The sequence below is a fragment of the Haplochromis burtoni genome, unplaced genomic scaffold (genome assembly GCF_018398535.1).
Source record: "Haplochromis burtoni strain Fernald_Lab_line unplaced genomic scaffold, NCSU_Asbu1 Contig_193, whole genome shotgun sequence".
NCBI lineage: Eukaryota > Metazoa > Chordata > Actinopteri > Cichliformes > Cichlidae > Haplochromis > Haplochromis burtoni.
In genome coordinates, this window is record NW_024582554.1 from 447,912 (window position 1) to 465,378 (window position 17,467).

The window sequence follows — 17,467 nt, forward strand, 5'->3', positions numbered from 1 at the left end:
TTCCCAGAATCCTTTGCGGTTTTATCCCTGAATGACGTCACATTTTCAATCTCTATATATATAAAAGGAAGAGAGAAAGGGAAAAAAATCGTATTCTCTACTCTGTTACACTTGGTAATGCAAATATGTTATCAGCCAATCACATGAAAGCAGCCTCGGTGCATTTAGGCTTGCAGAAAGGGTCGAGTTGAGTTGCTGAAGTTCAGACTGAGCACCAAGCAAATGGTTTAAGTGATTTTTAACGTTGTGTTGCTGTTGGTACCAGACATACTAATATGAGTAATTCAGAAACTGCTAAACTGCTGGGAATTTCCCACGCAGCCATCTTTAGCATTTACAGAGAGTGCTTCGAAAAAGAGAAAATGTCCAGTGAGCAGCAACTCGATGGGTAAAATGTCTTGTTGATGAGAAGAGGGCCGAGCAGATTGAATGAACTGAATCTATCCCATGAAGAATAAGGGCAATTCTAACCCCACACTAACGAGGTGTAACTAATCAGAGTGGACCCTGAGTGTATTACTGACATGACACTGCTCAGGTCCAAGTGGATTTTTTGCTTCATTTGCTTGGTTGAGATTTTACTGCTGAGCTTGTAATATCTTTTTTTGATTTCACAGAACTCAGACATATTTATCTCCCAAACTGGACAACTCACACCAAAACACTCTTTAAGGATAAATAGCACCACAGACCAGGTAAAATATGGGAAAACTGTCCACTTACAACCAAGACTTAACACAGTAGCTACTGCTGCAGCCAGAAACTCCACTGTCAGCTACTTTTATGAAGACTAACTAATACAAACTCATCATCTTGCAGGACTTCAAGATTCAAGAACATAAGTGTTTGTCTCTGGAAAGCAACCAACAGCAACCAACACCGTCACACCCAATTTGGGATGAATCAGACTTTCCATTAAGACCTGAGTTCAGGTGTCGCATCTCTCATTTTGCAGTATTTTAATTTTTGGCATAGATCGAAATATCTGTCAGCTGAATCACTTTTTGCTGTAAAATATTCTCCTCTGAGAATCCATCGCATACCTGAGACAGCAGGAAAAACATTGCTGTGCTTTCTTCTGCCTGCAGTAGGTGCGTCTCACAGTTTCGGGGACTTTCCACTGCACTATGAAAGCTTAGTGTGGAGCAGGTAATGTTAATGAGCACTATAACTTACTTTAATGCACAGTTACATACGAAAGAAGACCAAGGTGGAATCACAAAAAACAATTCAAGATTAGTTTTTCTAAAAATTCAAAGTAGTGAGCCAAAGGCCTTCTGGAAGGACGTCTGCTGGAATCGAGCTTGGTTTGAACTTCGTGTAACCACACAATTAGAGCGGGGCGATAGAACGATAACGATATGTATCGCGATATAACTTTTACTCGATAGAGAAATTAAGCTATTGCGATAGACCTCGCCGCTCTTGTCCTCAAAAAAAAAAAAAAAAAAAAAAAAAAAAAAAGGTCAGCCAATCCAAATTAAGTAGCGCAGAGCCGAACCAATCACAGCCGCAGCGTCACGTCGCGTGACTTGTTACGTACAGCACAAGTGCCAAGCCGCACGTGTGTTTGTTTGGGAAGCAGCCAGCGGGTAATGGAGGAAATGAGTGTGCCGACTAGAAAAATCAACCGAGCGTGACCGAAGAGAAAACAGATGATGGTTCCAACGCCGGAGAGATTGTCGAACGGAAGAGCCATAGAAGTTCCGTAGTGTGAAGGTATTTCGGCTATTTCAAGTCTGACAAAAAACAGAGTAGCGTGCACTGTAAATTGTGCCGAAAGCAAGTCTGGAAATACAATAAACTGGTGCATGCGTCACACTGTGCGCCACGTTATTGTTTCGGTGAAATGAATTTCTACAATACTGTTACTGTTAATTCTACTCTCTGCAGTGTTTAAATGCTTACATATACACACAGTTACTGTCCTCCACACATACGACTCGGTTCTGCTTCTATGCCCCAGCTTTGTTTACTTTTTCCCACCGAGGCTTCTAGACTTCTGATTGGCCAACATTTCTGCACGGTTAGGAATCTAGCGCCACCTGCTGCTTTGGCATGTTCATAGCAGCGTTTTCCTTCATTTCTGCCTTTATGTGTGGACGGGATTATTTTTTAAAACGAAAACGGAAAATCTCCGTTTTCAAAAATACCCGTGTACGTGTGGACGTAGCCTCAGTCTCTGACTGGAAGCGCTAATTCGTCATTCGGCTTTTGTCAGACTAAAGTAACTGTTAAAACTGTTTGAAAAGCTCAGCTATACAACAAGGAGAGATTGAGAATTTCCTTTTAGTTCTCAGTTTATTTGATATTGACAAAAGTTAGTCAGTTTTGTCTGTTCTTCTGTAAAACAAACTAAGATTTATTTTTAGAATTAATATTTTGTTTCTAAGTGGAATTGACAGTTTAGTCTGTTTCGTTTGTTCTATTTTGAAACTTAAACGCTTTAGCGGCTGCCTTTTGTGTAGTTTGCAATATTTGCCTTTATTTATCTGAAAAAGTCTCATGTTCCTTAAGTACATCTACCCTGTTGAACTTATTATGGGAAATAAATATTTAAATAAAAACAAGCTGCTGATTATTTCACATTTTACTTGTGAGCAACGGCACATTTAAATCTTACAAATATAGTTATTTGGCTGATATCGTGATAGATATCGTTATCGCCTGAAATGAAAAAAACATATCGTGATATGAAAAAATCTCATATCGCCCAGCTCTACACACAATATAATTATTTTATAGTTTTAAGTAAACAAGCTTGTAATTTCAAGATCACAAAACATTTGCTTTTTGATCTCGATGACACACAAAGTCTTATTTATGCATTTCTCTAATCCATTTCTCTACGGCTTCTGTACTATAGCTCCTCTTTCATGCACACAGTTTATCTTCTCCGAGAGCAAAACAGAGCACTCATCCCCTTTAAATCCCTTTGTCTCTCTCTTTTCACCGCCTTTCTTCAGCCTGTTTATATGCAGCCTGTAGAGATAGGCAGAGACAAAAAAGAGTAAAGCCTCCTCCTCTAAATCCCTTTGTCTTTAAACCCAGAGTGACTTATCCAGCTTCCTGCGCACACATCTTAGAACCCACACCCACAGCGTATGACTGTGCTCCGGTCTGATGGCTTTACAGCAGAGGAACACTCAAGACAGCTGCTTTGGCTTTTTTGCTGTGGGTGAAAGGTGTGACGCTTCTTTCAAGTCTGTGCCAGTCTCAGCTGCTGTGTTCCTGCATAATCTGGCCCAGGGTGCCAATTCCAGGGAGTGCACGCACACACACACGCACAATTGCAGTGAGTGGATTGCAGGGTTAGAGGCGTATCTGCAGCTGGTGAAACAGCCAGACAGGTATTAGTGTCACAGACACACAGAGACACTTTCCTCTTTTCACTGATTACATTTATTTATGAAGCAGTAAAACGACCTGTCTGCACAGCATGGTTAAAGTCTAATGATGTCTGGTCTGAAACATGCAACCCTACATGATGTTCAATATGAACTAATGTGCAGTTTGGTCTACAACAGCCTTCTTTGCTTGTCAGAGGTGGACCCTGTTTATTGAATGTCCAGTTTGGCTGACACAACAAATATCATTTGTTGTGGGAGGCGGGCTTCTTTCGTTGAGCCTTGTTGATTGGTCAGCTGCTTTGGTGTGATGAGTCATAGAGCGCTATGTCGTCTGAAAATGCAACTTGAGTGTGATTATCAGGAGGTCATAGAGTCAAGAAGCATGTTTGAGATGTATGGAACTGCTATTTTTTCACTTTCATGCAGCTTTTATACCTAAATTACGTTTTTGGTTCACGAGTTTCTGTCGTTCAGAATCTTGATGTGGGTATTATAAATCCTCCTATTTCAAACTTTTACATTTAACAAATAACCCACTGACTTTAGCCCCCTTTTAACGTTCAAATCAATTTATTTGTTCAGTCGTTCCAAATTACGTCAGTAACAGAAAGGAAACCGTTTCAAGTTACTACAAAAGGGCTGTTGGACCAGAATGCAGCACGTTACCTGATAAAGTCTGAACGGTAAGTGGCAAAAGTTTAGTCAGATTCAGGTTTTGTCATTGACCCATCTTTTAATGCTAATTCCCTGCTATGTCAGTATAAAGCTGAAATGAAAGAGGATGAATGAACAGAGCTGTAAAAAGACTCCTCTGTATCCTTTGACAGAATGGTATCTTTAGCAGGTATGGAGTTTAATTCCAGTTCAAATGTTCAGCCATTATGAAACGAGATACCTGGAATGAAAGTCTCCCTACAAAACGCCTTGTTTTGTCACTCTGCAGTCATCTGGAAACACCTCTGAGCAGTTATTTTCTGGCATTATCTAAGTTAAACTCCACAGCTATAAACAGTACATGTTTAAACTGATAGTGAAACTTGTGCTCTAACCGCTCGCTATGCTGCTGTGGACCTGTCATGGGTTTCATCTCAGGCTTCTTTGTGCTGTACTCGACTTTCTCACAGAATTTAAGATGTTTTCTCAGGACATTTAAATTCTGCCGTCACTGCTAGCTGAGGAAATCTAGGAAAGAGCAAGAATTCATGGGTTTTTTGGTGCTCTTCTTTTAACACAGTGCTGCGCATAGTTCAATCCAACATATTCATCTCTTCAAATAAGTCATTCCATTCAAATAAAAAGGATTTCAATGCACCTATCAGCCAGCACTAACCAGTGAAGTGAGTATAAACATGGATCCTGACATTCAAGTGGGAGCTACTCTGACATGTCAGCTGACTCCACAGCGAGCACAGGAAATGTGAGAAAAGAGTGAGACACCAACACTGAGATAACCAGCGTTTTTAAAAATATATAACCCCAAAATGTGATGCACACACACACACACACTGATGAATGGTTTAGGGGCAACCCAGGGGTCAGGGGTCAGGACTTGCCCAAGGATGCCTCACATTACAAACTGGAGGATCTGGGGATTGAACCGCTGACCTTGTGGCCACCTTCATACTCAGTTTAAAAACTATTATTACAACCATGCATATCTGAACTGTTCGGCTTTCAACTTAACGTTGATGAGAAGAAGTCACCAACAAGCCAAGAAACCTGCATAACTCTGAACGATTGTATTTTTCTTATCAGACTGTCCTGTTACTTTTGGACAAACTCATGCATGTTTTCTGGCAGCAGAAATGGCAGAAAGTTTGTAGTAACAACAAGAAAATAATTCTCTAACTTTTATTAAATGCACTTCAGAAGAAATCCTGGCATTTGGACTTTATGATGTCAGTTAGAGCTGCTCAATTAATCGAATTTTAATCACGATTACGATCTGGGCTTTCAACGATCATTAAAAATGACTGAGCCGATTATTAGCCCCTCCCTCGTGCTTTACTCTCGCGCTGCTCCGTGTGGCAAATCGAGCGCACCTCTCTGCATTTCGAACACGTGTCACAACAATTAAGAGCAGCGGTCTCCAACCTTTTTTGCGCCACGGACCGGTTTATGCCCGACAATATTTTCACGGACCGGCCTTTAAGGTGTCGCGGATAAATACAACAAAATAAAACTAGTACCGGTACCGAAAAAAGAAGATTTATTCATAACACACGTGAAAAGACCCAGGAAAACCGAGTTAACGATAAAAACGATAACAAAATAACGCTGAAAACCGATAAAAACCCTGAAAACCAGACATTTCACACCTGAGCCTCAACTCTCGCGGCCCGGTACCAAACGACTCACGGACCGGTACCGGTCCGAGGCCCGGGGGTTGGGGACCGCTGATTAAGAGGACCCGAGGGAAGCTCGGAAAGCTGAGCAGAAGTTATTTGGAGAGGAGAGTGACTGCTGTTGGTTGAAAAGAGGTAAAAAAAACCTTCAGTGGTGTGGAAACATTATGGGTTCAGTCAGACGTGGATCAAGTAGACACAGTGTGTAAACTTTGCTACAGTAGCTGCACCACAGAGCAACACTGCAAAGTTCACTAAACACAGATGTTTACATTTTTCATTTATTTCTTATATTGCAAACATTTGCACTGTTATCAGTATTTGCACTATTTTATATTATTTTTTGACAATCTTTAAAGTCATTATTCAACACATTGTTATTCCATCCATCCATCCATCCATTCGCTTCCGCTTATCCTTTTCAGGGTCGCGGGGGGCGCTGGAGCCTATCCCAGCTGTCATAGGGCGAGAGGCGGGGTACACCCTGGACAGGTCGCCAGTCTGTCGCAGGGCCAACACACAGGGACAGACAACCATTCACACTCACATTCACTCACATTCACACCTAGTGGCAATTTGGATTATCCAATTAACCTATCCCCACAAGCTGCATGTCTTTGGACGGTGGGAGGAAGCCGGAGTACCCGGAGAGAACCCACGCAAACACGGGGAGAACATGCAAACTCCACACAGAAAGACCCCGGCCTGATGGTGGAATTGAACTCAGGACCTTCTTGCTGTGCGGCAACAGTGCTAACCACCGTGCCACCGTGCTGCCTATTATTGTTAAATAAATATTGTCAAATAATCGAGATCTCAATTTCAGTGAAAATAATCGTGATTATCATTTTTGCCATAATCGAGCAGCCCTAATGTCAGTGGTGGATATGGATGTGATTAGGAGACAACAGCAGTATGATTAAGGCAAACTATTGTTTTAAGCCCAAACAGATGGATCATCAAAACAACTTGAAGCATCTGTGTATCCTTGGATCCCTCAGCACAAACACAATGAACACACATAGACGATGTTAGCCTACATTAGCTGAGTCATTCCTTTTACTACGGCACAGATCTGAGCATCAAGTCTGATTTCTGATTCAGCATTAATGAGTGAGCTGGTATAATCTGTTATAACTGCCTCTGTGAGCCAGCCTGTCATTGCTGGTTGGAGGATAAAAAGGAAGAAGGATCATTAGCAGGTTTCTTTACTGTATTTAGATGTAATCTGACCACATGTGGCCACGTTAAATTACTTAATTACATTCAGCATCTGATTTAAATTGTGGTTAATGAAACTATCTCTGAGGAGTCAGAGCTTAGCTTTAATATAATGTATTCTAAAAACACACAGGTTCAAGTCACAAAGACGAGGGTGTCATTGGGCTTTTGGAAGTCTAAGCGAGACCTTGTAGCTCCCGCCTTCTGCGCCTCCAGGGCTCAATAAGAGGGAAGTTAAGCCCTGAATTAAACACTTGACTTCAGATTTATTTAAAGTGAGCTTTTTTGTAAGAAAACCAGCGAGCATGTATTAGCTGAAAGCAAAAACATCCAAAAGAAGAGAGCGGCGCGGAGAGAGAGGAGTGCAGATTATTACAGAGTAGCATATTAAAGGGCTGCGAGGAGCTGAGTGGGTAAATGAGAATACTGCACGGGAAGCTTTCATTTACTTTTGTTTAATAAACTCTGGAGCTGTGTATTAAAAGTGACGCTGGGAAATTATAGATATGAATATGAGTAAATCTCTACATGCAAATAATAACAGTAAAGCTGCAGGCCTGTCAGCAGTGATGCTGGTGTGTGCAGGCTGTGTTTGCCAGTCACATGAATCATACCTCAGACAGCACGGCCCTGCTGACAGAACGGCCTGAGGACATGGACCCTGTTGCTGTATGCATGATTAATACCGTATATAGAGACATGATGTTGTTCACTAGCAAGGATGCCACCTATTTAAACTGGTTCCAATATTTTGAAGTTTCATTAGATTTTCTGCATTTCGTTTCTATCGTTTCTATCATGCAGCAGTTAAAAATAAAAACAGGTGGATGGAAACACGCCTACAGTCTGCGTAAACCTGCTACTGTGAATGACTGCATGAGGTCGCTGTGTAGCCAGCGTGTAGGCTGCTGCTCGCAAAGTTTATGTTTTGTAAAAGTGGATTACAGATGCACTAAAAGCACAAAGTGAGGTTTTCATATTTATAGCAGTCTTACATTTATTTCTATTTATGATTCTGTTTTTCACTTGACGCACACACACACACACACAGACACACACACAGACACACACACACAGACACACACAGACACACACAGACACAGACACAACAGAAACACAAGACAAACACACACACACACACACAGACACACACAGACACACACACACACCCACACAACGACACACACACACACACAGACACACACACACACACAGACACACACACACACACACACACACAGACACACACAGACACACACACAGACAAACACACACACACACACACACAGACACACACACACGACACACACACACACACACACAGACACACACACACACACACACAGACACACACACACACACACAGACACACACAGACACACACACACCGACACACACACACACACACACAGACACACACACAACACACACACACACACACACACACACACACACACACACACACACACAGACACACAGACACCAAACAGACACACACACACACACACACACACACACAGACACACGCAGACAACACACACACAGACACACACACACAACACAGACACACAACAGACACAGACACCCAGACACACACACACACACACACCACACACACACACACACACACAGACACACACACACACATACACACTCACACACACACACACACACACACACACACACACACAGACACACACACACACACACACACACACACATACACACACACACACACACACAGAAAGAGAAACACACACACAGACACAGACACACACACACAGACAGACAGACAACACACACACAACACACACACACACACACAGACACACACACACACACACACACAAACACACACACACACACACACACAACACACAGACACACACTACACACACAACACACACACACACACACAACACACACACACACTCACACACACACACACACACAGACACACACACACACACACAAACACAAAGACACACAACACTCACACACACACACACACACACACACACACACACACACACACACACCTCTCTTTGACCACTGACCCCAAGCACCCTGCTAAAATTTACCCTAGCTGCACTAGAAGCCTCCTCTACATAGAAATATATCAATGGTGCTTCACATGAGTGGGAAAAATCATCCAGGGAAAATCAACTAACGCCGGGCCCATGTGCACCTGGTCTAATCTTAGCTGTCCAGCAAACCGTTTAAATTCCTACGGTATGCTTTTAAAAGGTCCTGGGTGATAAATGGCCAACAGTGAAATGGAAACGGAGAGAGGGAGAGGATGAGGGACAGCCTGAGACAGCACGCAGCAGAACACAGTGAATAAAGGACAACAGGAAGCGTGAGGTAAGACACTGTCGGGGTTAGCGGCAGAAGAAAGAGGCATGCAGACAGGAAGTGATAGATGGTAGGACATTGATCAGAGAACAGAAGAGGAGCAGCAACTATCCAATCTATCACCATCACCTCCAGCAGTGTCCTCCTGTCATGCTCCTCTCCTCAGTGACTGCACTGCTGGCAGGTCGCGCTCAGCCACGAGAGCCACAGCTGCACAAAATGTGCATCTCCACAGTGCTCCAAAATGTGCCTGATTTAGTTGATACTGCAAAACGTGTACACTTTCCATCCTTTCAACCATCTTTTGAACATTAAGTTGTTGAATTGATTTTCTACCTTCGAGGCACTCATTGGTTTCAGCTCACTTGCTTGAGATTGGTAATCCATCACAGTGAACATCGAGGCACAGTTTCATTATCACAGCAAGCAGGGTTTCTTTGAACGTTCCCCTCTCTGATGCAGGCTGTTTGAAGTCAAGAAGACTCATACCTGTGCAGCCACACTCGCTGGTTCACCTACGGCCTACTTTACATGCTGTAGTTTCCAGTTTTCTCATGAAAACTAAACATATTGATGATACACCGTCCAGATAAAAAGTTACATTCCAAGAAGGTAAAACACTCGAATTCTAATTGGAGATAAAGTATCTGAATTTCAGGCGTGGGACCTCGCCTCCAAACACGCGCCTGCGCCTCCCCACACAAGCTGTTCATCTTGTTCGGCCCTACACTGTAGAGGCTCTGGTATTACACAAAGGGAACAATCAAAAGAGGGTCAGTTCCTCTTGCTGGCAGGACATGCAGGGTTCAGCTTGACAGAGTGTGACGTCCAGCACCAACCTGGCTGCACTCAGTTCTGTGTACATGCACGTCTGTGTAAGGATGTCTGCTGTACCTGAAACACTGCATAGACCAATCCTATAGTGGTACCTAATAATTTGGACCAACTGACGACTCGTCTCTCTGATATTTGATAGTAACCTTTTGACTGCAGCACGCTGTTATTTTAAACTAAGAGGTGACCACACCTTTCAGGACGCAGCGCCTGAACTCTGCAGCAGCCCTCCTCAGCTCATCAGGTTGGCTGAATGCGTTAAAATGAAACACATTGTTGTATGTTAGCATTTCCTTTCATCTTGCATCCATTTTTCCGGTCATACTTTATCTGTATGCTGCATTCGCTTTAATGCATGTTTATCCAAACTGGAGCATTTTGTAACCGTGTGTTTGAAGCAGCACACCGACACAAGTGAAGATTCATCTGAGAGGGACAAACTGAACTAGACCGAGTGCTGAACTTTATTTATTTTTTCTACTTTATGGGAGAATTTTAGACTTTTCAGGTCAAAATAATAGCCATCACTGCCAAATCCTTCTTCTGTGAGCATTAACAGACTGGGCACAGATTGTTGCAGTTTTCACTAGACTCATTTTTCCATGAAATATAAAACCTATAAGAATATTCTATACATGGTATTAAAGTTAGCAATGACTTTGTTAGTGCCATCCTTTTAAAACATTTGCTTTTCTCTGGTCCCCCTTCAGTTCAGTATAGCTTATGAACGCAGCACTGTTGGCAGCTACATTTAAAGTGCTGCCAAAGCTTCTTTTTACCCTTGAATTAAAAAGCTCTCTGGGTGATAGGAAATCGTAGCAAACATAGCATATGCTCAGGAGTAATGTGCAAAACCACTGATATGGTTTGATTCATTTGATTTTATCCCAGCCATTGCTCTTAAAGTCATTCATATGGTAGGTGTTCTCTATTTTATGTCCTTTGCTTCTTTAATTGTTAGCATAAACCGACGAGGCTGAGGCCTGTGTCTGCATCTCCTTCTGATTTTTCCTGCGTCAGTCTCTTCACTGTAAACTGTCCAGTAAAACTCGAGCCATTAAAATGGCATCACATTATATGCTTTCATTTCATGCTGGCAATCACACTGTTATAGCAGGCAGCGTGCGGTCAGATGGTCGTCATCCTGTAAAGCGTTTTAAATCGTGAAAAATGAGATGAAGCAAGGTTTCACTGGCTGGGACAGACATGACAGCACTGTAATAGTCTCGCTGTTTATGCGATATGAAAAAATGCTGCAGAAAAGAGCTTCTAGTAGGAGTTTGTCATTTCCTCACTGTCCTTGAAAAGGGTAAATTGTGAGACCTGAGAAAAACCTCTGTCCTTTCTTGTGATTTATTGTCTGCTCTCATTTATGATACAATCGGGATGACTTATCACCTGAGGCCGGCAACATTTCCTGACCAAGAGACGGAGAATCAATCATTATGCTGAGCTTTCACAAGCAGTCAGCTGTTTCCTCAGGTAAAGACTGAGCATCAGTCCTGTGGGCACCAACAGTTAGAAAAGAAAAAATCTGCCTTCTAAACATGCAGGCAAAAACAAATATAGGCCTTCTTCCACCGCCTTCTTCAGGCGAAAACCTGGAGTAAAATACAAATGTGAAAACAGATGCAGGTGGTGATAAGGAGATGACAAGGGCGCTTATGGAAGTGGGACAGTGTCCTACCTGTGTGGGGTTGTAGAGCTCCTGCAGGGCATTGCGGGATCCTTTCCTACAGCAGCCTTCCACCATGAAGGGGTTCCTCCGCATGACTGGAAAACAGATGATGCTCCAGTAAGAACGGAGGACATTCAGACTTACTGCAGCTGTTCTGACACAGCAATCATTTTGACAGCATGCAGTGCAGAACACACGTCATCCTATATAAAAACATATCGTTTGGCTTGGATTATTTTTCATGCAGCTATCAGTGTGAGAACGCCAGCTGTTCGTGGAGGCGACACTTGAGGCTGGCTCCAAGCGTCCATCCATCCTTTCTATACAGTCTGTGATCTCAGCTCATAGCTGCTCAGCAGCGGTGACTGTGGCCACATGTGGTAATTACACAATAGTAACGCCTTTTATTCCTCACACTGAACACGAGTCTGTCTACATCCAAGGGGGCTGTTATCCTTTGACTGATGAAAGATTAAATCCCAGCTTCCCTTTATTTTTTACTCCCTTCCTTGAATATCCCACATGTGGAAGCATCACCTTGAACAACCAACTGCTGCAAGTGGCAAGCAGAAAGCTACAGGGATAAATAATGAGAGCAGTGACTATATGCCAAGGGCAAAGCCACAGTTCAGTGTTTATTTGGCTGGATCTCAGCTCTTTATACAACTCGATACAGAGCAGTAGCTGCTGGCACCGGCTCAGTGGGAGCAGCCAGCGCAACACTTTGCCTCGGCCAGCACACTCTCTCCAATTACTCTGGACGCAAAAGCGCACAAGAACGGCGCAGGATCAACAGGAAAGGAAAGGAACCGCTAACGAGAAAGCCGAGGGTTTAATAGCACTTTGTTCTGCACGTCATCTGCCTCGTGTTCGTGGATGAACGCGTGTTCTTGCCATCAGGAAAGCTAACGATGAGAATAACAAGAGATGTACATTCATTTCTACGGCGAGTTTCCATCTGTGAATCAGGTTTCACAGCATGTTTGCCAACCACAAAGCAACAAAGTAGGATTATACGTGGACAACAGAGTATGTTTAAAGCACACTGATCCTGTTCAACTGATCAGGGGTTAAAATAATAGCCAGACCTGTTTCTAAACACCACAGACTTCTTATGGGTTAAGAACTATTATAATTATATGAAAACAAAGCAGTCAAACACACAGTTTTATATACGCTGTATGTTTGAAATGGATGGTCCACAGGCCTTCTGCACACAGGCCACAGGGCTCAGAGGCTGAGGAAGTCCCAGAAAGACAGAGGTGCTGCAATAAAGAGGAACAAAGGGATGAAAAAGACAAAATTACCAGAGAGACACAAAAGACATCAAATACTCCAAAAGAAAACTGAGAGACACAATGTGATTGCAGACAAAGTCACAAAAAACCTGCTGCAAAACACACAAAGAGAGACAACGCAACGATGAAATGATGATGAAATAATGAACAAAACAGTGGAGATGCAACGAGCAGTGGAAGTAAATATGAACACAACCACAAAGTTCTGCCACAAAGAGATGCAAGAAAGAGACTAAATGGCTACAAAGTGCAGCAACTGGACCACAGAGAGATGCTATTTCGAACAGTTTTGTGATGCTGTCAGTTTTGCGCATGACATGGAGGGCGTGGCTTCTAATTAATGATCAGTTATTGGTTAACGATTCAGGATCAGAAGCCAGATAAACACCGTTGTCCTGTTAGACCTACACTTTATGAGGGTGTGTGTCTGTGTGCTCGTTGGACATGCTGCAAATCTGCTGTGCAGAGCTGATAATGTCACAATGGATATTTGCTCATCTGCAGCATCTAACAAATGTGTTGACTGCAAACATGTAGCCCGTGTACACAATATCTGATGAAGATGTCGTTGCAGTGTCATCATCATTATTATTATGAATGTTATTTAGTGATTCATTTTTCCTGTTGCGGAGAACTTTCCATCAGGACTGATTGAGGGGCGTGTCCTCGCCTCTCTCGTCCTCCGTCACAAGAGCATCAAAGCAAAAAACTGAAAAGGAGACTCTTGATTTTTTCAAATCCTGCTTAAAAATTGAAGAATGGGGTGTGATGGGGCTGGAACTGAGCACGGCCTGGATCCCTGTAAGAGACGTGTAATCCTCTGTTCACATGAATCCTTTGACAGAGCCCTAGGGAGTGAGCCGGTGCTTGTTAGCGTAACGAGCCCCAGCAGACAGCAATGACCTTCAAACACCAAAGGGAATGCTAGACAGAAAGGAGGGATGCCTTTACACACGCTATGTGCAATTAACCATGCACAGACACACACGAGAGCGTGATTGATAATAGTTTTGTGAAAGCTGGTGTTTAATAATGCAGTTCAGCACTCCGTCCTGCTGTGGACGTTGTAAATAGGCAATTAATGCTGGCTTGGAGAACAAGAGCTCGCAGCACAATAACGCAGTTGCATAGTATTTGCCTTTTAGGTGCTTCCACAGGCCAGCTCAAACCCAGCACATACACACACGTCTCCAGCACCAGTAAGTCAGTACAAGCTGAATCAGCAGACGGTGGGCCACTGCTGATTGCTGTGGACACAGCCCTGAGGTGGGTCTCAAGGTAATAAGGATTTAGTGTCTGAGTGTGTGTGATTGCACTGTGTTCACTGACAGGTTGCACAGCTGGGGGGATTCTTATCCACTAGCACCAGTGGACCCAGTGCTAACTGGAATGGAGCCCATAATAAATCAGCCATCGGTAACAGTCACTACAATTGAAGAAGAGGCTTGCTTGAATAGACATAAATGAGCTAGTTGTATTGCGGGGACCTTTCACTTGTTACTCCACATAAGAGCACTGTTACACATGTAACAAATCTTATTTACTACCTGGGTGAAAATGATTATATATCTTAGCACATGCTCTTAGACAACTTGATGCAATAAAATAAAAGAGGAGGCTGAAAGCAACCACACCACAGAGGAACGCAACTGCAACGAAAAAACACGCAAAAGCCTGAGACAAACCAGAGACTCAATGAAAGGTATGATTTTACTTTTTAACAACGTGGATAGTAGTCAATATGTACAAAGATATAACGTCATTATGTCAATAGATACAACGTGACCACAAAGAAGCTTCCCACAGGGATGATGAAAATATAACAGAGCATTTAAATACATCCAGTAAAAGCCATTAAAGTGCATCAGTTATATGTATAGTTGTATAACAGAGAAAGATAGAATCTGACCAACTGCCACCGTCAGTCTCATCTCTCTTGGCAGCTCTCTTTTTTCTCTTGGCAGTATGTATGTATATGTATATATATATACATATATATATATCTAAAATATATATATATATATATATATATATATATATATATATATATATATATATATTTTATCTATCAGTGAATACCTCAGGCAGCAGAAACCCAAGAAAGAGGAGGGAGACGAGGAACCATCATGGAAGGACAGGCACTGCACCGGCAGATAGAGGAGGTGGCTGATATCCAGAAATCCTACCAGTGGCTGGACAAAGCTGGACTGAAAGACAGCACAGAGGCACTAATCATGGCAGCACAAGAACAAGCTCTGAGTACAAGATCCATAGAGGCTGGGGTCTATCACACCAGGCAAGACCCCAGGTGCAGGCTGTGTAAAGATGCCCCAGAGACAATCCAGCACATAACAGCAGGGTGCAAGATGCTAGCAGGCAAGGCATACATGGAACGCCATAACCAAGTGGCCGGCATAGTGTACAGGAACATCTGTGCCGAGTATAACCTGGAAGTCCCGAGGTCAAAATGGGAGAACTAAGTTCCTGTGGGACTTCCAGATACAGACGGACATAGTGGTGGTAGACAAACAGAAGAAGATGGCCGTAGCGATAGACGTGGCGATACCACATGACATCAGGAAGAAGGAACATATATACAGAAGCTGCTTCCATCAGCTGGAGTGAGCTGTTATATTCAGCCTACGTGTTTCCATTTTTATGGTAAAACGAATTTCTCTGTAGGTTTGTGCAAATGAGACCACCCTGGAGAAAGAAGTGAGAGAAAAGCTCATCTTTCTAAATCCCTCACATGGTGCAGAACTTGCCCCAAGCACACATACAGACACACAAACCAAAATGTACAAGTTATATTAAATCTGTCCACACAGGCCTTATCTCTCTGCTCTGATGCCTCCAGGCATCACATACACAGCCACCACGCACAGCTGTACTAATGAACTTTTTAGTCTGCCAGTATTCCTGCGTGTGTCTGTTACCTTGAAGTAATGGATCAGCCACAGCGCATGAAGGCCTGGGACTGGTGCGACAAGGCTGAAAACCAGCTTCCCGAACTCTGCATGTAATCCAGTCAACAGGAACACAAGGTCACCTCTACCAGCACCTGGCTCCTTAATTAGTGGGAACTGGGCTGAACCTCCACCATCACCTGCACCAGCTGGCTGGATGCCTGAGCTCTGGAATCAGGTAAGGTCACGGGAAAGCAGAACCTCATTCATTTCCTCAGTGCTGACAGTATTGATTGTGCACCATCATAATACACACACATGCACGCACGCACACACACACACACACACACACACGCACGATGTGGAAGCTTTCAGACTCTCAGATTCTCAGCGTACATGAACATGTACATTTCTAATGCCACATTTCGAATGCTACAGCGAGCCGAGCATGTTACAAATGCAGGCCCTGCATGTTTGTCAGAGATACTTCAAATTTAACGGCAATGGTTTGTTTGTATAAACAAACATGCATAAACTTTTCCAATAAGCAGATCTTCAGCTCTGCTTTTGACCCTTTATTTGTTAACATTTCTGAAACTTCAATACGCACAGTTTGCTTTTGACAGTTCTGTGGCATATTGTACAGCACGTGTGGATATTAGTGAATTACTAAGTAAAGTAAAGCTTTGGTTATTGATTAGCTGTATGGTGCATCAGCTGTCACATGTATACTGGCACTCTGCATGTCACACAGCTGCAAAGTTTTCCCTTTTCTCTTCAAGCTGTTGCAAAATCTTCTTCTTCTTCAAAAAAGAGGGTTACCAGGGCTCACCCTGCACCCGGCCTGGGGAGGGAGGGGCCCACTGTTGCAAGCAATTCAGTGCATGTACCGCTGCAGTGAGATCGCGGTCAGGAACAATAAAGGTACAGAAATAGTGTCGGTTTGTTTTTTCTCTCTGACCAAAGCTGAAAATACTGCAGCCAGTTCCTGTCCATTAGTCTCTGGTGGATTAGCTCAAGAGAACTGCAGCTACTGGTGGTTTTAGTAATTGAGTACTGTATTAATCTTTCCACTGATTAATTGAGTAACCAGTTAAAATATACTTTCAAAAATAGTCTTTACTCTGTCTTCTTGAATTAGTTCCAACAGTATCTCCTGGATGAGGTCACTTTTTAGCCGTACCTCTGTGGGCTACACTGTGTGTGTGCAGACAGACTTCAGTTCCACATTAAACTACAACAACTGTGTAAAGCTCGGGCTTAGGTAAAAGCATGTTTGTGTGACTTTGAGTACTTTAGTGCTCCACTTGAGAGCATAAGGTCTAAACTACAAGTGGAATATAAGTTATATAGTTATAGTGTCTATGATATGGCATATACAGAGAGTGCAGAATTATTAGGCAAGTTGTATTTTTGAGGAATAATTTTATTATTGAACAACAACCATGTTCTCAATGAACCCAAAAAACTCATTAACATC

The 17,467-nt window shown here is 42.9% G+C and overlaps 1 protein-coding gene across 2 annotated transcripts in view; it reads right to left on the reverse strand.

Moving 5' to 3' along the window:
- The window catches only part of chst11 (carbohydrate (chondroitin 4) sulfotransferase 11), a 103,473-nt gene that overhangs the window by 18,814 nt on the left and 67,192 nt on the right, over window positions 1-17,467 (reverse strand). For both annotated transcript variants that reach the window (XM_005935322.2, XM_005935323.3), the window contains exon 2: window positions 11,793-11,878. In XM_005935322.2, the coding sequence (XP_005935384.2) occupies window positions 11,793-11,878 (86 nt within the window). The remainder of the gene's footprint in view (window positions 1-11,792; window positions 11,879-17,467) is intronic.